Source organism: Mauremys mutica, chromosome 5, assembly GCF_020497125.1.
Source record: "Mauremys mutica isolate MM-2020 ecotype Southern chromosome 5, ASM2049712v1, whole genome shotgun sequence".
NCBI lineage: Eukaryota > Metazoa > Chordata > Testudines > Geoemydidae > Mauremys > Mauremys mutica.
The window spans coordinates 26,048,977-26,073,422 of record NC_059076.1 but is presented as its reverse complement, the minus strand read 5'-3'; the positions used below and the strand labels follow the sequence as shown (position 1 = coordinate 26,073,422).

Here is a 24,446-nt window from a genome sequence, read left to right as displayed (position 1 = left end):
ATTCAGCAGGTTTAAAGTGAGTCTGCCACCCCCAGGCAGGCTGATTTGTTGAATGGAGTTCCCCTCTGTCACATGCCGCAGTATTCCAGTGTATTTTCATGAGGGAAGTAGCAGTTCTGATCTTAGGGAAATACCCTGGTGTGCATATTTCAATAGAATATCCAACCCCTGCTCAGCAGAGACCGACAGTCATCCCAAAATTATATTATTCAAGTTAAGGGCATCTAGCAATCAAGGAAAGAGAGGTAAGAGCTGGAAGAGGAAATAAGCACGGGAAGGTACCAAAGCTGATTGTACTCAAACCCAGGAAGGAAATTAAAGATGAGGATCATGTCAGGGGAGTTTGGGGGAAAGGATAAGGATAGTGGGTAGAGTAGGATTGCATGTAGTTGGATTGGGAGAAGATTGGGCAGTGTTTCGGATTAGTACGGTATCTAATAGTACTAATGACAAAAGTCTTTTCATAATAACGCTGATGACTAGAGTTGGTTGGGAATTTTCTACTGAAATGATTTTTTTGATGGAAAAAGCTGTGTCCACAACATGGAAATTTACTCTTTAATTTTCAGCCAAACATATTTTATGTTTTTCCTGTGTTTTCTGTATATGTCAGTGGGTATCTGTGCACAAACTACACTATTGTTTAGGTCTCTGGGGCATATAGTGTTAACGGGGGTGATTAAACAGATTAAACATTTTGGCCTAAATCCTGGAAGTCAATGGGATCCTTGCAGCACTCGACCCACTGAGAATACACCCTTGTGTTCTGAGGCTTAATGCTGTCTTTTGTAAGTATAAGCAGGTAATGGCACATTCTTTGACAGACACTAATCATAAACAACAAATGCACATGTATGTTTTTACCTTTCATGATAAAAATCAATAAGTAGACCAGTACTGAACTCATTTTCCGCTCCGCCCCCCCCCCCCCCCCCCCCCCCCCCCGGTAAGGCAATTTGCAGAGGGGTCAGATTGTTCAGATAGAGCCAAGGATAATTCTCCCTCTAAACATGTGTATCATTTTTGCCATTTTTAATTGCAGTCGTTCCTGGCTTTGCAACAAGATAACAAGATGGAATACTCTAACAGATATTCAGTGTCAGACACCTGCCATGCTAAATCTTCATCGATATGAATTGTACTGATTTTCAATAATGTGTTCACACAGCTTTCAAAAAACGTATGGTATTTACAAAGAACTTTTGTTCATTGCAGAGATAACACTTGTACAAATCCCACAGATTTGAATAGCAAGCTTTCTGGAAGCCTTGTCTGCTATTTGTAAACAGTCATATCCTTGGTTGTGCTTTGTTTGTATGTTGCGTTTTCTAAGATAAGAATCCTTTATAACGATGTAGCAACCTGCCATCAAGAAGATTTTCATAAGCATTTTTACTTAGGTATACGAAATAGGTGACTGTACAGTTGGCGTTTCTGTTAGGCAACCATCCCAAAAGTCTAAGTATTGGGTAGTGGGGCACTGAAGTACATTTAAAGTGAACATGCTGCCGATAATATATTTCTTAGCAATTTTATTACCAAGATATCAGATTGAATTTTCTTGCTTAAACATTTACAGGATGAAACCCTATTTAAAGGCAAAGGTTTACTAGATCTTACTCATGAAGGAAAAATGGCATTTACAATACACATTATTGCTATAGTTCAAGAATGAGTGTCAATTTTTCACACAGAAAATGGAAAAAAAAAGATTTCACTGCACACATTAAATATACAGCAATGTTAAATTCATAGTTTTTCTCATTGAACATTATTGAAACAGTGACTTGGATTAATGTGGTTCAGAAAATACAAAGGCTTCCCCCCAAACAAAACAAGAAGATTCTCCTTTTCCACCTACTTCATAGATCTCCAGAATGGTAATGATTTCAGCTGGTTCAGTGAAAGGGCCTGTGCATTGTAAGAATAGGCTGAATGGGTGAAGAAGTGTGAAGTTGATCCATTAAGGATTAGATGAAAAATATGGACTCAAGTATCCTAGCTTCAGTATATCTGACACCCCTGAAAAGGTTGATCAAGTCTTAGAAGTTACTCAGTCACTGTGGAATGCACTCAGGATATGATCAGTCAATGAGAGTTTGATTTTACATTATAAAGCTCAGCATGGCAGGGTCCATGTCTTTATCTGTGTCTTGTACAATGCGAAGCTCATTATCAGCACTTAATTAATAAGGATAACATAATGCTTGCAACTTCGTGGCCTTGCTAAAGACTGTTGTGGGTGACGTTCCTTTGGAAATAGTCTAAAATTGTCTTTTTGGCTTTCAAGAGTATGTATCTCTCCTGCTTATGTAGTTGAATCCTAAAGATTCAGATAAGGCTGTAATAGGAGTTTCAAAAGCATGCAGGCCTCCATGGAAGAGTTTTCACAGCCAAAAAATAAACAAAAGGAAAAGGACGGGAGTGCAAGGAAGTCAATCACTCTTCTATCTACAATTCATGACAGTGATTCAGGTGCTAATTCTTTAGAGGAGTGAGGTGGAAGGGACTTGGGGAAACGCTGCTTGTTCTGCTAGAGAAGAAGGTATACACAATTTGCTAGAAAAAAACTGCATATTTCAGCATAAATGATAAAAAAATATGAGGGGGAAATGCATTCAGTGATAACTAGGTTTGTGTAGGTGAGGAAATGATAATGTGAGTGCCAGAGTAAATTGGATGGGCTTGTCAAAGCCAAACCCAGATAATGTTGCCATGGTTATTGAGTCACCCAGATAAAGAGACAAATGTTCGCTATACCGTATAAAGGTTTGGGATAGTCTTTGTGATCCTTTATAAGGGTTTTCGGTAGATACTAATGTTCAGATGTGCAGCTGGGTATCTCTGTATCATCAGGGAAAACAAATCAAAGAGTTAAAAGGAAGGGGAAGGGATGTCAAAATGCTGTTGGAGCCATCATTTGGGACGATTTCTACTAGGGTCTCGTGAGAATCTAGATTGACTGATTTATCACTATCTTTTCTGCATAATGGCCAGTCTTACTGATTTTATTGATCCTCGGTTATGTTCAGTATCATGTGCTTTATTAGATCAAGTGGCTTATATACTTAATCACATGCCCAGAAATGAGTTTTAAAGGCTGAGGCAGAAACATACACACGCTGTAGAATCTGCATTTAGGTTTTTAACAGTTACACACAGGCAATTCTACTTTGTTTTATGACTGAAAAGATCATCGTGAGTTAATGCACAATATATACTTGCAGGGAGATGCAGCTTGGTGTGTATTTAAAAAAACCCCAGTTATTTCCCCCCTTTATTGGTGCAATAGGAATAGCAACAATGCTACTGGGGAAGATGATTTCCAATTTATTGCTACTCAAGACCTGGATACTAATCAGAGTTCTTGGTCCATAGCTAATGAACTTGGAGTTTTTGTGGCAGAAAAATTAAAAAAACATGATGACCTATCAAGAATCTGGCTGCTGTGAGAATATAATTAGTGCCTATGAAGCTGGAGACCGAGCTTGAAGGATTTTGTGGCAAGGGCAGCAAGGGCAAAGAAAGTCACATTAAAAAGAGATGCAATCTCTGGTGGGTCATTTGAATTTCATCTGCAGGGTAATTTCCACGCCATTTAGCCATCTCCACAGCAGGAATAAAGAGGACTAAATATGTTATTAAAATGACAAAGTCATACAAGGGGGGGATTTGGGTATGTGGGCAGTATGTTTGATGAAATTCAGTGAGAGAGTAGGATGAGTTAGTGTCAAATCGGGGATTTCAAGTGTTCACAGAAAGATACGGTACACTGGAGAGGAAGGGGCTGAAACACACATTCAAGGTTCATGGTGTGTTGAGGATTAGTCCCATATAAGCAGAAGAGAGGATTACAAAACCACTACACTAGCGTGGTTTGCAATTGTTCCCAACACTGGTGACTCTGCTCATTTGGGTGTGTAGGTCAACGAGCTGCAGGATCTCTTTCTGACAACTTATGCATTGTGAGATCCATTAGCAAATAATTAGTGGATTTAGGCCTACAATAAATGCACTGTTATTGAGGGGTTTTTTCCTCCTTGAAATTCAGATTTTTAAATCTAGGCTTTTCAGAGCAAAGCATGTGCGCCTCACTTGTTAACGATCCGACTGATACGGGGAAAGAAAAAGGAAGGGGCTTTCTTGCTTTCAGATCACATGGGATTCAGAGGAAAAACAAATGCAGTAGGTCATACTGGTCTGTGTTAGGTAAGATGCATTTTTTCAGTCCCAAACAAGCCTACTGTTCCCCACTGGTGATGAACCCAAGGTTAGAACAGATGGTGATATCACTGTCTGCTCTCCCTTGGGGTTTTCATCAGTTAAGAGCAGCCTCCATTTTCATTGTAGGCTCCATGGAATCTCCTGCTGGCATATGCTGCCAGGGGATATGATGAATCAACTCAGCTCCTAACCACCCTAAGAACGCCTCCACCCTGCTTGTGGTGAATGTAGCCATCTCTCCTTATTTTGCTTTCTGGGCATGGCACCTTTAACTTTCTACAGAATGCTCCTCTCTGCAGGGGAAGCTGCCATTTTATGAGGCAGGATTAATGCAGCATATTTCAGAGGAGACATGCACCGCCCTCTCTCATGGAGACTTTATTTTTGTTCTTTCTGGTTGTGTTGTTTTCCTTAATCTAAAGTAAACACCAGACTGCACAGGAACATAACCGCCCACGTTTAGGGTGGACTATCTGACTGACACTCTTAAGGGAGGATTTTCTGTGGGAAGAATCCCTATCAGGGTCAGTTAGGACATAAGGTAGAGCAGACCTTGTGCAAATTTGGCCTATAATGTTTGTTCCTGCTAAGTGTGGGAGTCAGAGTCTTTTGGAAGGACAAGTGCCTGTCCAACACCTTACAGAGAAAACCACTGATCTTCATTAAAATCACAAGTCCTGAATTGGGGCGGTGTTCAAATACCTTGAATTCCTAAAAAAAAAGCAAGTTATGACTAGTATGCCTAGCTTTAAGCTATACTTTCGGATTATGGGACTCTGAAATTATTCTCCTTACTTCAGTGTATATCTTTCTTTCTTATTTAAGATTCAGATATATCTATTAATGAGTACTAAGAGTAAACCTGGTGTTTTGTGACTTTCTTAGAAATAATTTCCTAGCAAATGAATGCAATATAATTTAGAGAGCACCCAAAACATGTTGGAGCAGATTTTCGGCTGCTGTATACTGTATACTTCAATGAAGCAGTGCTGATTTATAGCAATTGAGGATCTGGTCCGCAGTGAAAAAATGTATTTAAACAAGTCCAGCTAGAAGTCTGATACGCAGTGCCTTGTACCCTGTGTAGTCATTTACATCTGAGAAAACTGAAAGGCAATTGGGAGGAAATGCTACCAGAACAGAGTTCTCTGCTCATTCGTGTCATTGATAGCATTTTACACCTACTTTGCACTGGTGTAGGTGACTATAAATGGTGTCAGGCAGTGGGGAATCATTCATAGATTCATAGACTTCAAGGCCAGAAGGGACCATTATGATAATTCTAGTCTGACCTCCTGCATAACTCAGGACAAAGAACCTTATGCAATAATTTCTGTATCAAACCCATAATTTGTCTGAGCATATATAATACAATATAGAATATATTTTTAAAAGGTATCCAGTCCTGATTTAAAGGCTCAGTGATGGAAAGTCTACCAATTCCCTAGTTAAGTTCTTCCGATAGTCAATTACCCTCACTGTTAAAATGCTGCACCTTATTTCTTGTCTGAATTTATCTAGCATCAGTTTCCAACTATTAGATCTTGTTACACCTTTTTCTAGTAAAGAGCTATTGGCTACCATGTTGTTTACATACAAGACCATATACAAAATTATGAAGTAAATATATCCTTAAAATACAAAGATATTCACAAATCATATAAAGCAAAAAAGGAAAGATATATAGTTTTCACTTGATGCTATAAGCGAAAGCGGAGCCCAAATTCTGAGCTGCAAAATCTATGCAACACCTCTGGAGTAAAGCGGGTTGCACCGGGAAAATAAGGTCAAAATTTAACCCACCATATCCAGACCTGGTGGCTGATTCTCCACTGCCCTGTAAAAGCACCCTTACCTGTTCAAGGTGAGCACAAAACATGACCAGATCAGAATTTTCCACTCACTTATGATGGTGATTTTTTTCCTATTACAGTCCCTGTGGACTCTCTTGTCACAGCTGTAAATGGTTATACAAGGAACAAAGTTGTGGAGAATCAGGCCCCTGGACTCCTGAAATTTCACCTGTCCTGCAGGATGGGAGTATCTTTCTTAGAGAAACTCTGTGTTATGCAATGGAATTTACCTTGCAGGAGAGGAGAAAATTCAAGGTACAGATAAATAACTCTGTAGGCGGCTTCATTCAAAGGTGGTATTTTGCATTTATGGCTGACTTATGTACGATACAACAAGTAACCAGTAAATGTAGTGACAGGTGGATACTTGGCTGGGATGGAGCCACTTGCCAATCTCAGCCAGACTTCTTGACCGTAGTTTAACTCCAGTAAAGCATGCCCAGTTATTACCCTGTCAATGTACTTGTTACCGTTGACATTTTCAGACTGGAAAGCGAGCTTGTCTATTCCGTCAACCACTAAATAGCCAGAGACGCGAGGACTGAATGATGCAATGGTGTACTCGAAAACATACACCCCGAGATATGGAACACGGAACCTTCCACTTGCTGGGACATAGGAAGATCCATAGTTGACATCCAGATTATTAAATCTGATGGGGCCAGGAGTCGTCATCCCATAGGTGTGAGAGGCAAAGAAAGCCACCATAGGTGCATATCTGTAAGATCCTTTGGAAAAATCTGCAAAGAGTAAAGAGTATTTCTGAGATATGTTTCTTGGTCTTCCCCTCCCCCTCCGTTGCATAATTAAAGAGGACCCATACTGTATGTCAGAGTTTCAAGTAGGAATTGAAACAGACACAGTGTAGAAACATTTAAGGCGTCTCGTCAAGTAGCTTCAACAGCTAGAATAGAAACAAAATGAATCCCTATGCACTGCAGAAAATGCATTTTCCTCCACAATTAGTGCCAAGTGCACCTACAAAAGCTATATGTCAGAAACAGCAAGGGAACTTCATTGTTGACTGTACTGCATTATTATTAAGAAAAGCTTTTATTTTCCCTCTTCCCCAACTGCAGGATCTCTTTCTTTCCCGGTATCACAAAATTTACACAGCGTGTATGGGTGTTCTGAAGCCAGGAATTGTGCTCATAGGCCCTAGACAAATATGGGAGAGATTTAGCACTCCTGACAACAAATGGGGGAAATAAAAATGTATGGGTTTTTTTTCCCATTCCGGCTGAGCATACATGCTAATATCCCTGCGACTGTACAAATGATTTTACTCACTATTCATATGTAGTCATGAATGAGAAGCAGCCAAACAGCTGCTGCAAGTAGCATTCAAATCACATTTCATGTGGCTTGGCTGTAAAATGTGTATTTATTTATTTTTAAGCTTGGCTGAACAAGTATATTTTCTGCTTTCCCTGTTACCAGTAGCATTTATGTGGCTTTCAGGGTACAGATCATTAGGTGGCGTAGTAATTCCTCTGATTTGATTGACTGGCTGAGGATCTGGCCCCAGGCTCAGTAGTAGCTAATGGGATTTACAGCACACCCCAAGAGGTGCTGGGACCATCATTTCCCAGTGAAGGGATTTCACTATTGTGTAATAAAATTCCATCTCAGCTTGTTCAAATACGTTTCTAACACCTTCCCCAGTAACCTGTCTACTCAACCCACCACAGAGCTCTCTGGGTTTGTGGCTGGCTCTGTGATCCAGACCAATTAAACCTTGTGATGTGGGCCACACTAAAATAGGGGATTATGGGTCATCAACAGGGATTAAGTCCTCCAATGCTAAAGCACAGGACTCTTCTACTTGAGCAAAAGGAGTAACTTTAAGTGGTATCAGCAACAATAGGCCCTTATCCTCTGTGAACCAGTCTCTAGAGGGGGTCACAAGATATTTAGCCAGTGTATTATGTTAGCAAATGCTGGCTGATTACTGCATGATGCAAAATGCTCATATGCATTAGTATGCTACCTTGCTAAATACTGTACTTACCTACAGTCACAGAATTTTCATCTACCAACTTCATACTGCAGTTGACTCCTCCAAAGGGGTGGCGACAAGCACAAATAAAACTCTGCTTTTCATTGATGCAGGTTCCTCCGTTCTGGCAGGGGGAGGTAGTGCAGCCCAAATACTCACCTGTTTTAAAGGGAAAAAAACCAAAACCTGAATTGTCATGGTCGCTATATTCACAAACATTAATTACAATGATGCCCACTGGGTCTTGACTGGGGTCATGCAAAACTTTTTTATCCATACCTGAAATCAGGTGAAATTCCCCTTCTGAATTTGTGTGTGAAAGTCAACCTCAGAGAGGGTTCAGTCAGAGCAGGACCTTCCCTATCAGTCAGTCAGTCAGTTCTACCTGCACATCTTCATTCCAGGCAGTCAGTTCCAGGAGCATTCTCTCTCTCTCTCTCACACACACACACACACAGACACACACACCCCTCTACATGTCTTGTCAAGGTTGGCTAGATGAGATAAGATGGAAGATGTTACCTACTGTGGGTGGATGGCCCTGGGTCATCTAACAAATTTGCAATTGGGCCATGTCAATTGCTGGCCCTGAATCAGTGTCCACCAACCCACTGCAAGCTGTCTCAGGGATGGCGTTCATTGCCCATCACTCCATTTGGTGGCAGCAGAACTGGGAAAGGTCACCAAGTCTGGGTTATTCTGGACCAAGAAGGGCATCAAGTTCCCATGTCTTGGAGCTCTGCCAGCTGCCCCTCTCTTATAAAGTCAACAGGATTCAGCTTGGATTCTCCTGAAGTCGTGGCGGTGTGGCACAAGGACAGAGGCAATCCCTAAGACATAATATCTGAGCTCTGGAACACCATGATTTGTTCACTTCAAACCTTGCCCCTGCAATTTTGGGCATGCTACCACAGAGGTTGTTTTGAAAGTTTGTCCCGGAAATTAAAGACTGTACAAGGTTCATACTGTTCAATGGAAGGTGATGAAGATTAAGAGCTCCCAAACCACTCGCACACTTAGGCACTTTTCTGAGCAGGGAAGCTTGCAAACTTTTCTTCTCCTGTTATATTGGTCAATCAAAGCCAAAAACCGTAGAGAACATTTTTCTTTGCTATAATTTGCGGTGCACTCGTCTCAGCCATACTATACAACAGACTCAGGTCTTAAGAGTAGAGTCCAGCAATTGAAATTGTACTTAGTCCTATGAAAAGACAGCAAGTTGGACAACTTCTAGGTGTGTAAGGGCTGGTCCACACTAAGAAGCGGGGTCGAACTAGGGTACGCAAATTCAGCTAAGTGAATAGCGTAGCTGAATTCGAAGTACCCTAGTTCGAACTACTCACCCGTCCAGACGCCGCGGAATCGAAGTCCGCGGCTCCAAGGTCGACTCTGCCACCGCCTTTTGCAGTGGTGGAGTACCGGAGTCAACCGCGGCGCTTCTGGAGTTCGAACTATCGCGACCAGATTAGACGCGATAGTTCGAACTCCAAGAAGTCGAACTCACCGCGTCGACCCAGCTCGTAAGTGTAGACTAGCCCTAAGAATAGGATGGTAAATTTAAAGGGGTAGTTGAGAGACGAAAGGTCCTTTCAAATAAGCTCTGATTGCCAGGGGAAGTGTTGTATTGTCTCTTTCCACAGATAACTCCATGGTTGCAAATGAGGTATCTTTAGTTTCCAGCATAACCATTTCAGGTGCTACTGCATTTAGTCACATTATTTATATGATGAATTTTATTTCACTGAACAGAATGTTAAAGCTTTTTTCTCTTTGTGCAATGTCTCGAGTTTAGACTGATCAGACTTATGGACTGAAATACCAAAAAGGTTCTTGTGTATCTCACGTAATTTTTTCCTACAGTGAGTATCATCCATCACAATAGTAGTTGAAATAAAGCAATGTAAGATTGCAGTGTCAAAAGTCACAACACAGGCAGCTGAAGATGAAGCACCTGTTTGCTCCTGCCTGGATAATCGCTTTGCTCTAGATTTAATTGAAGTGACTCTTGACTCACATTTCTCAGACGCTCACAACTGCTTTTGTTGTATGTAAGGAAGGATGGACAGTGGCTGATTGTGCCATAGTTCAAAAGCACCAGCTCCTCTGGGTGGACAGCCCAGTGTGCATGGGATGCTGAATGCATCTCAGTCTGTTAACTGGCCTGTGTTTGTGCCTAGCTGCCGGGGACAACCAAAAAGGAACAAATACATCCATGAAGCAGCCAGGAGAGGCCAGTGAAGCAATCTGCATTGGGGAGGAGAAGGTTGGTTAAAGGGCTGCAAAGGGAGAAACATGTGTACTGTGGATGGTGAAGTTAAACTCATCAAGAGAGACCCTCAGATTATATAAATTGGCATAAGTCAATGGAGTTACACCAATTTACAGCAGCTGAGCATCTGGCCCTCCAATTCCTAGAGAGGACCAAGCCAAAGTTATTAAATCATCCATAAAAAGTGAGGAATTTCCCAGGAGCAGCTCATCCTCTAGCTGTCTGCTGAAGCACTGTAGTCTCTGTGCTGCACTTGTAGCACACTATGACCCTGTCAAGCCACCAAATATTATCCTTTTCTTTGCACCATTCAGCACTACATGACATCCCTGAACACAACTGCCATACTGCACACACCTTCTGAACGCAGGAAAAGTTGCAAACAGACTTCACTTAGGGAAATGTCTCTGAGCACAGCATTTCATCTCGTTTTATTTAAGCCTTCACAAGTCACTAGGACAGGTAAGTGAAGGAGAGACTTGGCCAGGTTAGTTCAATGAAAGGTTTAAATGAGAGAAATAACAGCAGAGGATAAGATAAATGAGGTACTAGTTCCATGCAATTCAGTGGGACGGAGGACAGATGTAATATTAAAGCAGAGTTCTGCTACTCTTAGTAAAGGCACACAGCCACAGTCTCTCTTTAGGGAATATTCTACTGATTGTGATACAAACAAATCTTCAAAGAAGTAATGAAACTCTGTCAGTATCCACTGTGGTGCTATTTAGAACGAAATCAGATTTTTAATAATCTAAGGGAACCGATGATTGCAGCTGGCCTGCTTATTGAGAGGCATGAGTCCAATTATTTAATTTGGGAATGGCTTAAGAGGAAGGCATTTGGAAGTCATTTCCCAATGCTTGGTTTTCAGTAACTGTGACTCTCTAACTACCTGCAACCATTAAAAGATGTGCAGAGTTTGGGATTATCCTGAGCCAAATTGATTTCTAACACGCCCAAAGGCTGTCACACCACAACGTAGTTGCAATTAGGTCAGTAGTCTGACAGTGTAGTCCCAGTCCGACAGCGATAAAAGTAATGGCTGTTCAGTGGCACAGGCGAAATGAATTCCTGGTCTCAGTCCAGTGGCTAGATGTCCATGGCACAAAAGGCACAGATTGATTGACTCCTCTGTAGGCAATCTCAGCAGAGAGGCCAAAGCATGGAATTACGCTGTCGCCTCACTAGTAGCACATTGGCCTTGCACTGGGGAGGTAGCTTGGACTGCAGTAGCTCTATCCTAACTGGTTCTTTTTTTAAAACAGAGAATGTGAGTCTCCAGGACTTCCATTGCAATGCCTTTTGTGAGCACTAAATTAAAAAAAAACCCATCACCATCGCCTTTCATCTGCCTATTATTCTATCAAACTAAATATGCACAACTGAAGTATGAAGAGTCAAATTGAATTAGAATAATGATCAGTCTCTTGCAATTAAAACACTTAATGCAAAATACAAATGGGCTTATTTTACTGCAGGCTTGAATGATAAAGCAACAATGAAAGCTTAACATTTCTGTCAGGAAGAGTCAGAATTTACATGTATCAGTAAAATGTGACCCAGAATAGATCTCTAATTCCACATCTACAGACTGCAGAACTCTAACTTAACCCTCATTATGAGTGTCCCACCCCCAATGGAACAAATGGGAAGTGTGCATTCAAATTAAATGATCTGATATAGCTTATTGAAAGACAAAAACGTTCAGTCTGTTCTGTTGTTATCCATTATTACACATACCATGCTTCTGGGAGTCTGGGCCAGAAACAATAAGGAGGAAGATAGGAAATAAAGTGGAAATATTATTGAAACCTTAATAAACTATAACTTCTGGGATGCTTGATTCTCTGATGAACTGTGAACGGTTGACTTTAGTCAGGTCCATGTGAGTGTACCGAGATGAAAGGAATGAAAATAAGATACAGGAGATGAGAACAAAAATGAAAATAATCTTTATGCTTATCTCCCCTTTCCTGGTTTCTCGCTCTCTCACACACAGGCACAAAATACATCACCTGCTTAAAGACTGTCATCCCACTGAAGTCGATTACTTGGTGGAGCCATTACTTAGATATTACTTTGCATTCACCCCAAATTCCCATTATATTCAACACAAGATAGGATGAAAGGGCTTGAATTGACTCTGCATTCCTTGTGTACACCTATAACCACAACTGGCTTCAGAACTGCAGTCTCACTGATTTCAATGGGACCCCATTAACGTCAGTCACAAAATTCCCATTCAATTAAGTAGGGCCAAATCCTGATCACACGGAAGTCAATGGAAATTCTACCATTGACGTCAATGGGACCAAGATTTGGCTCTACTTGCATATGGGCTGCAGGATTAGGCTCCTCAAGCTGTCACAAAACTAAACAAAGGGCTCATCGTCACTACGGGGAGATCGACGGCGTTGCAATTGATGCAGCGGGTGTCGATTTTGTGGGTCTAGCGAAGGCTCGCTAAATTGACGGCAGATAATTCTCTGGTCAACGCCGGTACTCCACCTTTCCGAAAAGAGTAAGGGATGTCAACCAGGGAGCATCTCCTGCCAATGCAGCGCAGTGAAGACACTGGGGTAGGTCGACCTAAGCTATGTCGACTCCAGCTATGTTATTTACATAGCTGGAGTAGCTTAACTTAGGTCAACTTACTCTGGTAGTGAAGAAAAGCCCAGAAAAACAAACATCTAAGTCCTATTAAAATCTGTAATTAGAGACTTGTAACTCAGTGGTGATGCTGATCATTTGTATTTGGAGACTCTTATGGAGCTGACACATATTACTTGTGTTGTGTATGGTTTCTTAAAACATGGACAGGAGGAGCCTTTCTGGATGAGAAAAATCCATCCCACAAGGAATAGGACAGAGCGGACCAGAGGTGTAAGAGGGATAATGTTTAGACTATTTGTAGAACTGTACAGTAATAAACTAGTGACAGTGCTGAAGGGTTATCAACAGTGCATTCAAAAGCCTCAATAGCTTTAGAAAATCCTATAGAAACCTTACTTTCAAGCTGTATAGAAAAATTACTTTAAAAATTGTGTTTGCTATTATCTGCAAAGATCCCTGCTTTCTACAAGCACATCAAAAGTTATCAAGAAAGCTATATGTGAAAATTCAGAGTCATATAAATAATAAATAGGAATGACACTTATTCATTAACGTTTAAAAATAAGCAGCTGGCAGCTTCCTGTGCTCCAGGCAGTGGCCCTTTTGACAGTTTCCAACAAAGTGAAAGATCCAGGAGGGATCAGAGTGACATCAATTTTCTCTCCCTTTAGTTTTAATTAGGATCAAGGTTTTTTGAATTTCCATCTTTTGTGCAATGACAGAGGCAGGCAGAAAACAGAGATGGCTCAGAAGGAGTGGCTGTACTAATGATAAATAATTGAAATTTGCTTTTATTGTATGGAAAGGGTTTTGCAGAGGTCAGTACATTTTTAAGCATCTTTCAGTTGCCAGATAAAAGATTGACGTATCCTCCTAAGGATAAGACAACTTTGGGCCCAATTCTTTGATCTTTGTGTTCATGGGGTTAATGTGTGTTTAAACTGAAGCATGGGCTTAAATACTCTGCTGAATAGTTGGACTTAAACACACGCTTAAATACTTGAACTGAGACCTTAGTCAGTGTTCATTCCAATAAAGCTCAAGCACTTGCAAGCTACCACGAAAGGGTCTCAAACAGAGTGAAACTGAAGTTGGCTTTTTAAAATCAAATGGATATTTAGGAATAATTTTTTTTGCACTATTGGCTTAGCTTTAGTAATGGATGTGTGGAAATTGGAAACTGACCACAGATGGGGAAAAAACTGGTTAGGTTCCTGCACATAATGCAGATTCCAGTTAAACCTAGTAAAGAACCTGGGAGAAAATGGGATAGAAAAGGTGGATGAGTGATACAAAGAGATTTGCCAACACTTGAGCACCTATAAACAGGTAAGTGTAACATGGAAATTTTTATTTCCCTTTCCATTACCTATCCTGCATAGCCCATGAATACATTTTTTAAAAAGTGCCCTAGTGACTTAGGAGCCCGAGTCCCAGTTACAAAAGTGACTTATGCTCCTAAGTCACTAAACCATTTTTGAAAATTTTACCCAGCATCTTATTTTTTTCTCGTTTTATTTCACTTTCACAGAAGTGACACAAACTAAGTATTTGCTTGTATTGTAGAATTTCAGTCAGAGCTGATGCCTAATATTGTACCTCAAATTTTATATTTTTATTTTTTGCTATTAGACCTCTGACATGAAGTTAGGAAACCATTCACATGTGGTTCTTCTCTGAAAAGTGCCTTTGTAAAAATGACATCATCTTACTTGCTTTTTAGGTATACTTAGTCACGCCCATTTTACTGAGTAAAGCCCTGATCTCGCAAATACTTGGGCAGATGTTTAACTTTAAGTACACTGGTAGTCTTAATGAAGCTTTGAAGTAGCTAGCAGTAGTCCCATAAAATCAGTGGGACTGCTCACATACTCAAAGTGAAACATGTGCCTACGTGTTTGCAGGCTTGGGGCCTATATTACATTTTTATTTTTATTTTATTTTTTACTCCTGTTAAAAAAAGAGCCTGCCGACAGCAGCCCCAGGCCCCAGGGCAGAACAGTTAATGGGCCCCCAGGCACACACAAGCCATGCCCATGCAGACGCAGTCCTCCTGACATTTGGGCAGAACTGCGCCTGCGCTGGCTGGTGCCCAGTGAGCTGCCGGCTGCGCTGCTGGGTGCGCTCTTCTGGCAGGCCCGGGGCTTTCACATGCCCGCCCGGTTGGGTTGCCAACTGTCTAATCGCACAAACCCAAAGATCCTTACCCCGCCCCGCCTGGCCCCATCCTTTCCCTGAGACCACGCCCCTGTCCTGACCATTCTCTGAGGCTCCACCCCTGGCTCACTCCATCCTCCATCGCTTGCTCTCCCCCACCCTCACTCACTTTCACCAGGCTGGGGCAGGGGGTTGGGGTGCGGGAGGGAGGGAGTGCGGGGTATAGGCTCTGGGAGGGAGTTTGGGTGCGGGAGGGGGTGCAGGGGCAGCCTGGGCCCTTTTAAATTGCCTGGGCCCCTGGACAATTGTCCTCTTTGCCCCCCGCCATCGGTGGGCCTGAGGAAAGCTGATGCAACTCTTGAAGAGCAAACTGGATTCCTGTTCTGGTTTCCACATCTTTATTCTGACATCCAACTGCAGAATCTTTATAGCTAATGCATTAGCTGGACTGCCACTTGATTTTCAGACTCTCAGTTGAATTTGAAAGGCTGGGCTGGTATTTAAAAACTAACCCACTGTTACTTTTACATCCTAAACTGAGCAGATGTGGCTTCACTGAGGGAAAAAACCATGGGACCTCAGGAGGTCTTTTGTAAAAAGTCCATTTCCAGAGGACAAATACACTTTTAAGAGTATGTCTATACTGCAGTTAGGCACCTGCAGCTGGCCTGTGCCAGCTGACTTGGGCTAAGAGGCTATTTAACTGTTGTGTAGATGTTCAGGCTTGGGCTGCAGACCAAGCTCTGGGACGCTCGCACCTCACACGGTCCTAGAGCCTGGGCTGCCACCTATACTTAAACATCTATGCTGTAATTAAACAATCCTGCAGCCCGAGCCCCATGAGCCCAAGTCAGCTGGCATGGGCCCACTGAAGGATTTTAATTGCATTATTCAGACACCCATAGTCACATATATGTTGAGAGTGATCTGCTGCATTATTTACTCCTATTCATTTTCAGTCAAGTTCTCCTGCCAACTCTGTTGAGACTGCTAATTGATTTGGTTAATTACATTGATTCCATAAGCCTTTATTATAACATTAAAGACCCCAGCAGTTAGTGTCTGTAAAATGCATTACCTGGTTCTATAGCGTTGTCTGTGTTTCTCTGACTTCGGCCTGCCAGACTTGTGGTGGTATTCACTGTCCCTTTTTTCGCCATAGCTGGTTTCTTTACAGCCTGTTTCATCTGTTTCTGGAGTTTGGTAATATTGCTCAGAGCGTCAGCCATGGATTTGTCCACATACCAGGTTAAATTAGACAGGATAGTCCCTGTTTTTATTTCCAACACAGACTCTATGAGCTCTTTTAGGCCTCTCTGCAGCAGTGGGATATCAGGTTGAGCAAGTTTAATTAACTGGGGTACACTAGCATTCACTTTTCGAATGCTGGCTGAGGCATCCTGACACAGCCCCCAAGCCTCATAAGCAGTCTTGTTTAAACGGGGGATATTAACTGAGAAACGGACAGACTTTGCTTCCAGTGCCTTGACTCTGGAACTCAGTGTCTGAAGCTTGGAAGAGACCATTTGTTCTTGCTCTGTTGAAACAACTTTGCCTTTTTTTAGTGAAACACAATTATTCACCAAAAGCTTGGTTATATTCGACTCGATGCTCTGCAGGCGAACTTCTTGATCTTTTGATACCTCTGTAGAGCGTAACAGCATTTCTTCTAGGTGACTGATGTCTTGTTGGTGCTCAGCCATTTTGGATGATGTTTCATTTAAAATGTGGTAAACTTTTCTGAGGTCAGGGAGGCTTATTTTCTCATGCTCTTCATATGGAAAATCGGAAAGGTCCTGAATTACTTTTGAAGCATATTGGTGCCTTTGCTTGTCATTGACCAGTGTCTGAAGGGACTCATTCAACAGTTGGAACTGGGGAATAAATGCCAATATGCTCTCCATCTTCTCAGCACCACCACAGCAGGCCTCGGTCCTATTTTGCAGGACATTTAGAGTATCTTTCAGAACGTAGTTATCCTGAATGGAATCAACAGCGTTGTTTAAAACTGTCATGGTCTTATTTAAGCCATCTTCTAGGTCCATGAGGCATTCATTAATACGACTCTCAAAGACTTCATCTCGAGTTTGAGCCTCGCTTTTAAGCCTCTCCTGGCTTTTGACAAGTTCTTGGACGGTGGAACTCAGACTATTAACAACAGTGGTTAGGTTTTCCAATGTCCTGCTGATTGCTTCCACTTCAATTTGCTGTTCATACTCTGCTGTCAGACTAAACGGTGGCCCCTGCTCAATCAAGGGTTGGAGGATCTCCATATCATAACACAAATCATTAATTTGCTCATTCATTTTGTCCATTTTATTGTCCAATGGAAAGACGACAGCAGCTAGGGTTTTGTTTAAGAAATGCACGTTCTCTTCTGTGCCCTTTAGCTTTGTCTGGAAATCATTCCTGCACTTTGACAAGATGTCTTCACATACTGTATGAACAGAATCTCTCTGAATCTCTAATGTAACAGTAAGATTGTTGATCTTGATATCTTGTTCTCTTAAGTCGTCATGCAGCTGCAGCACCATTAGGCCATGTTTCTTCACTTTCTCATGTAGAGTGAGAATATATTCTGTAATATTATCATCCACTGCTTTATCTATTGGAGGGACATTTTGGTCTGACATCCGTTCAGCTGATAACAGTTGTTCATAGACCTCTTTCATTTCTGTAAGAGTCTTATTCAGAGATGCATAGTAAATGGTGCTTCTTGTCTGCTCATGCTCCAAGTCAGTTTCCAAGGATTTCTGCTTTGCCTCTAGTTCTTTGATGGGCTTGTCATAAGCAAGGCCCATCTCCTCTTTCATCTGCACCAGATCATTCTTCAGCTCCAGGATTTCATTCTTTGTTGGCCTGTCTTCTTTCTCCTGGGCATACTTTTGTTGGGTCTCATTCAGCTGTTTGACTAATTCTTTTGTGCTCTCAAGATCCTCTGATAAACTCGACACAGTCTTGAAAATTTGGGCCACTGTCTCTTGTATGTCGCTTTGGTAGACTTTAAACTGCTCTTTGATAAGGTCTTTGACTAGTTCATTGATATTTTTAGACTTGAGACCTAAAAAAAAAAGGGGGCAAAAAACAATAACTAAATAGTCTTTTGTTTACAGACATCCAACATTCTTTCATTTAATGAGTACACACAGTGTGTTGTAAGGAACTGAAATGTAATGGTTGTCTCATTATGATCTGCTTACTTATAAATTTAATTTAATATGCTAGTAATTGTTGATGTTTGAGGACCTGATACTGTTCTCAGTGAAGTGAAATGGAGCTTTACTGATGATTTCAATAGGCTCAGAATCAAACATTTATTTGCCTAGTCCCAAGCAGAGCAACAGACAAGATAAGTGTGTTCTCTTGGCAATTCACACACTTATTTATTGTGCTCTAGGGTCACAGATGTTTGGGTGATTTTTATACATAGAATAATAGAGCAAAGGAAGAAAATTGGGCTGCCCCCTATTTTTTTACTTTTCACCCCCACAAAAAAGCAGAGTTTATATATAGTATACACCTTTTCATGGGGTGCAGCGTCCTATCCACTGTGCATCTGTCCTGCTCCTCCGGTCAGTGTGGAAGTGGTCTGAGGACATGGCCCTTCTCCACCTCACCCCAATCTGGTTTGCTGTTTGCTCTGGGGGAATATGGAGGGAGCAGTACTTGTATACCCCAGAGCGCGGGAACTGCAATTATTCCTAGCCCTCATGAAGACAGCACCAGGGGGGATGTGATCCTAGTTTCCTGTTTCCCCACAGTGCACAAAAATCAGCAACAACCCGGGCCTGAGGTTTACAATTAGAGCTATTAAATGCAGTTGATGGCAGCACTTTCATCAGAGCAACTTGATTGGGAGATTGATTTATGTTGGTAATCTAACACAGAACTAGTAATGGGAGATTTCATCTAGCCAGGTAAAACATGGGACTGATAGGTAAAGGCAATAAAGGCTCAAAAACCATTTGTAGACTGGCATAGTATAAAAACTGCTATTCTTATAATGTACATTCATAATTAGGTTTATAATGATTCCAAAATAGAGGTGGAAAGCATGGGCATGGGATTTCAGCAATGCACATCTTGGAAGAATGTGGAAATGATGGCTAATGCAGAAAGGAATAAAGAAATGGATAGAAAAGATGCAGAGGGGAAATGGGAAATGTTTGAAGACAAATTAAATGTATGCCCAAGAGTCAGTAAACGTAGAAGTGAAAGCAGGCCAATATGAATGGTAGAGACAGTATAAATGTGATCCAGGGTAAAGGAGAGCCACACACAGTATGTGGAGTATACAACTCTGGAGACAGAAGGATTGGAACTGCGAATTACATTTATAGATTTAGAGAAGCAAAGGCATGTTGTTTACGCCTACAGTACCAGTTTCCTAAAATTATTCTTAGCCAACAGATAAAAAAACCAAAGTAAGTAGTTGGGGGCAAATCCTAGGAAAGTGAGCAAAATGTTGCAGTTCTGAGGGAAGGAATTTTCAGCCCTGATCAGCTGAGGTATCTGTGCAGCTGGACCATAGCTATTACTACGGGGTATGCAAGGGAGTAGTCAAATGTGTGTCATTGCTCCTCCTTCTTTTCTACAGGTGGATCCACACTGACCCATTGGCCATGCTCTTACCACCTTCCCAAAATAGCTATTTGCTATTTTCTTACCTACTTTAGGGGTCGGGGTTCGTGTCATCTTTTTAAAAAAAACAGAGAAGTCAAGAAAGAGCTTGACTTAACTACAGATACATAAACAAGGTTTCATAAAAGGGAGATCATGTCTAATAAATATCGCTTTGAGTTTTTCCTCTGTGAATTGGATCCACTTGCTTTTTGGGGTCATGAAGAATTATTTCTATGCGTGAAATCCTGGCTGTACTGAAATCAGTGGGACTTTTGGGACTGACTTAAATGAGGCCAGGATTCCACCCTTTATGTTTAATCTAATCTTTCCTTCGTTTTTTCCCTCTGGCTAAACTTGTCCATACTGCACTTATCACTGGGGCATCTGAGCACCACATTGGCAATATTTATCCTGTTTCTTTCAGTTGTATTAGCAGTCCTAAATTCTTCCACTGTGAAAGCTCCTTTCTCTTAGGACATCTCTCCTCCCTCTGGCATCCATCAGGATTACTGGGGGGAAAGGCATCCCTTGAATTCACATTCCCGAAGGTGCCTCTCTTTTATTTCCAGAGAAAACCGTCATGTTTTAGGATGCGTGAGTTGGGATAATGTGAGATTCATAGAGTCCTGATGAACTGGACTTTAAAAAAAAAGTGTCACATCAGTGCTAAGTTTACTACTGTATAAAACAGATTTACCTTCGATCCTTACATGATTTTCCCTTCAGAATAATGTGCAGAGCCAATTAAGTGTCACTTAGGTGGAAATTTTCATAGTAGTATAAAGAAATTTTACCTTACAATGCTATTGCTGCCAAAGAGAATTGTGCTCATCATTTATTATTTATACTACAGTAGGGCCTAGACACCCCTGTGTGGTGGATGCTGTATGAATATAGAGTAAGGGACAGTCCCAACCCCAAATGCTTATAAACTATATACCCCTAACACACCAAGAAATCTGTTATCTATAGCCAGGCACTCAGATACCACAGAATATGCTCCAAGGAGAAAGTCCAGGACATACACTTTAACAAACTTAAACCCCCCTTCACCAAACAAGGACCACCCAGAGAAGCTGGTTCAATACAGAAATAAAACTCCCTTCATCCGCACACCCCTAGTTGTCACCTACCACCCTACACTGGAACCTGTATGGGGTATCAAACAACACAACACATACCCAATGTGGACAATATCCTGAAAGAAATCTTTCCTCAACCCCCTTGTCTGACCTTCAAACAACCCCAGCTACTCCAAGCTCATTATCAGAAACAAGCTGCCTAGAGACCAGGACTCATCAACTCAAAGCAGCACCAGATCCTGCTAGAACAACAGATGCAAAACCTGCAGACATATCTCCACTGCTACAACGATTGACACTCCCCACAACACACCTTTCAAGATTCATGGGTCCTACACATGCCTATTACAACGTGTGGTGTACCTCATCCAGTGCACTAAACACCCCAATAACAACTATGTGGGTGAAACCAGACAATCACTGTGCTCTCAAATGAACTCACACAGGAAAATAATAAAAGACAAAAACACCACATCACCTGTGGGTAAACACTTTTCACAAAGCAATCACTCTATATCTGACCTAGCAGTCCTCATCCTCAAAGGAAACCTGTGCAAACCTTGAAAAGATAAGCCTGGGAGCTTAAATTCATAACTTTGCTAGATACTCAAAATCACAGACTGCAACAGACACTGCGTTTATAGCTTATTACAATAATCTATGACCCATTTAAACTCTGCCCCCAGCTTTTGTTTTTTCCTTCCCTCCCATGACTGGAAAGGTGTTAATGGTTCACTTCAACTTGAATGCTCCCTTGAAATATGTTAACTTCTTATGTTAAGCAATCTGGTGCACTTTGTATCTAGCTGTGTCACTCTGGATATGTCTACATTGCAATTAAGCATCTGCGGCTGGCCCATGTCAGCAGACCTGGGCTTATGGGACTCAGGGCTACAGAGCTATTTAATTGCAGTGTAGATATTTGGGCTTCGGCTGGAGCCCTGATTCTGGGATCCTCCCCCTTTGCAGGGTCCCAGAGCCTGGGCAAGCCCAACATCTATATCACAATTAAACAGCCATATAGACCAAGCCCCGTGAGCCTGAGTCAGCTGGCACAGGCCAGCTGCAGGTTTTTAATTGCAGTGTAGCCATGTCCTCTGAGTACATTTCCTAGAAGAAAAGCTCTGTATACGCCTGATGGCTTGTCTCTCTCCCCAACAGAAGTTGGTCCAGTAAAAGATATTACTTCACCCACCTTGTCTCTCTACAATCTAACAAGACAAGATAGACCAGAGAAGTATTATCCCCAGATGGTGATCAGAGGAACAGGTATGTTAAGGTACATTGATTCAGTCAAACACTTAAGCAGATGCTTGATTTGAAGCCAATGGGACTTAAGCACTAAAGGAGAGATTTAAGCACAGTCTTAAGCGCTTTGATGAACTGGGGCCAAAATGACTTGCAAAAGTCATACAAGTAGTATGTGGCAAATCTGGGAATTAAACCCGGCTTTCTAACATCAGGGCTTGTCTTCACTGCTTAAAAAAAAAAAGGCGTTTTTCTACCTCAGGGTAACTAAAGCATAGCTATCCTCCTCAGAGATATGGCTAAACCCTCACTTATCATTTGGAAAATTTTACTCTATCACAAAGGCAAATTTTTCAACAGAGTGAATGCTGGATTGTAAACCAAACAGCAACAAACCTCCTCAAAGGTTTGCCCCAAACTTGCGTGAAACATGTATTGCACACATACTGTATAATTCAGACTTCTCAGAAACAGAGCTAATCCCACCTCTCCAACAGCTAGCAAAACAGAGAAAGTGTAAAGGAAAGGAAGTTGTAGATAAACTCATATGCCCTAATAGTGACTTGGTTTAACTTACCTTGGAGAGTACACAACATAGTGTATTGATTATTTGTTATTATTAAAGAGACCAAAATAAAGGCCTTTTAAAAATTGTACTCTCAGAAGAAACAAAGAAAGAGTTCCCTCTACAAATACGGAATAATAATAGAGGTCAGCATAAGAACATTTTTCCTGGCACCTTTAACGGGGTGAGTGATTGCATTAATTTCTTTCTTTCTTTTACCTTTTAGGAAAGACTGGAAGTCTCTGCCCTTATCTTCATTGATTTTGCCTTCCAGAGAGGAGAGTGTCTTGCTCACATCACTCATGGTAGCAGAAATGTTGTCAACCTTCTTCTGTAGAAAAGTCAGTTTCATCTCCTGGCTGCTAATCTGCTCATTCATTTTTTGTGTAACTGCTTGGTGGAAGAATAGAGCAAAAAAGAAGCTTTATTAAATCACAGGGGAAAGAAAGTGGATTTTTTTTGAGAAACATTAGCTGAAAGTAGAATGCAAAGTTTCTGAGTTACAATTTGTGAGTGAGTCATCTTAATTTTTGTCATATATCACATATCAGTGACATTCAGCAGCACAGCAGTAACTAATTACTGAAGCAGCTCATATCCATTATCAAGTATTTATAATTCTAGAAGAGCTCTTTGAATGGTTAACCTATCTTAATCAGCATAATCCCAGTCTTCTCCCACCTACTACCCGGTGGAGGATTCAGTTACCACTCTCTCATTAATTCTTTGTCCCTTAATAGCATCACCAAGATATTTATTTTCACTTATCATTTACAAATCAATGAACAGGTGTAGTTTCAATGCTTCAGTCTAAAGAAGATACATCCATTTATGAGTGATAGGATAGAAAGAAGGACCCTCTGAACAGGGCAGCCAGATCCTACAAGAATGAGCACCAGAAAAATAAAAAAATAAAAATACAGGCTAGAACCATTATAGTTCTGACACTATCATTTGAAAAAGAGTAAATTGCCCAGTGTGGGAAGTTCAGTTATTACAATATCAATCCAAATTGTCCCTCCTTGTGGTCGTGGTCTATTGAGATTAGTGGATGTCTGGTTCCCAGCTTTTAAATTAGCCAGTAGAGAAGTAAGGCCCTGATCCTGCATTATTGGGGCTTCACGCATATGCCTGCCTTGAACGTCTTGCAGGAGTGGGTTTTAAGATTGAGATTTTCAAGAGCCTGAGAGAGTTAAGCACTCAAAATATGAGGGAGTTGCTGTGCCCAACTCCCTTAGACTCATTTGAAAATCCCACCTAAATGATTATGGCCCCTTGTATAGGCACTGACTCCGAGGCTGGAGCTATAGGCACCAACTTTTCAATGTGCCGGGGGGAGCTCACTGCTCAACCCCTGGCTCTGCCACAGGCCCCGCCCCCTCCCCGAGCCTGCCATGCCCCCACTCCTCCCTCTCCCCCTCCGAGCCTCCTGCACACCATGAAACAGCTGATCAGGAGGTGCAGGGAGGAAACGGGAGGCACTGGGAGGAGTGCGGGGAACTGATGGGGGGCTGCTGACATATTACTGTGGCTCTTTGGCAATGTACATTGGTAATTGCTGGCTCCTTCTCAGGCTCAGGTTGGCCACCCGGATATAGATAGATAAATACAGATATGTTTGTACTACCCCAAATGGACCAAACCATATTTTGACTTAATAAATCACCTTGCAATGGATCCATACAAATATTTATTAGTGGAGATCCATAGTAACAGCATTGATCTTGTCTCATTTCTCATTATGGACTCAGTGTCTTTTTCCATGGCAGCAAATGGCAATAGTCACAAATACTGTGAAAGGGTGGAAGTATAA

The 24,446-nt window shown here is 41.5% G+C and overlaps 1 protein-coding gene across 1 annotated transcript in view; it reads right to left on the bottom strand.

The window, feature by feature from the left end:
- Window positions 1–2,489: 2,489 nt before the first annotated feature.
- MMRN1 (multimerin 1) overlaps window positions 2,490–24,446 on the bottom strand; it is a 68,569-nt gene continuing 46,612 nt past the window's right edge. The window contains exons 8-11 of the mRNA XM_045019874.1: window positions 22,853–23,026; window positions 16,194–18,176; window positions 8,089–8,235; window positions 2,490–6,817 (exon numbers count right to left, since the gene is read on the bottom strand). Of these exons, the coding sequence (XP_044875809.1) occupies window positions 6,396–6,817; window positions 8,089–8,235; window positions 16,194–18,176; window positions 22,853–23,026 (2,726 nt within the window). The 3' untranslated portion in view covers window positions 2,490–6,395. The remainder of the gene's footprint in view (window positions 6,818–8,088; window positions 8,236–16,193; window positions 18,177–22,852; window positions 23,027–24,446) is intronic.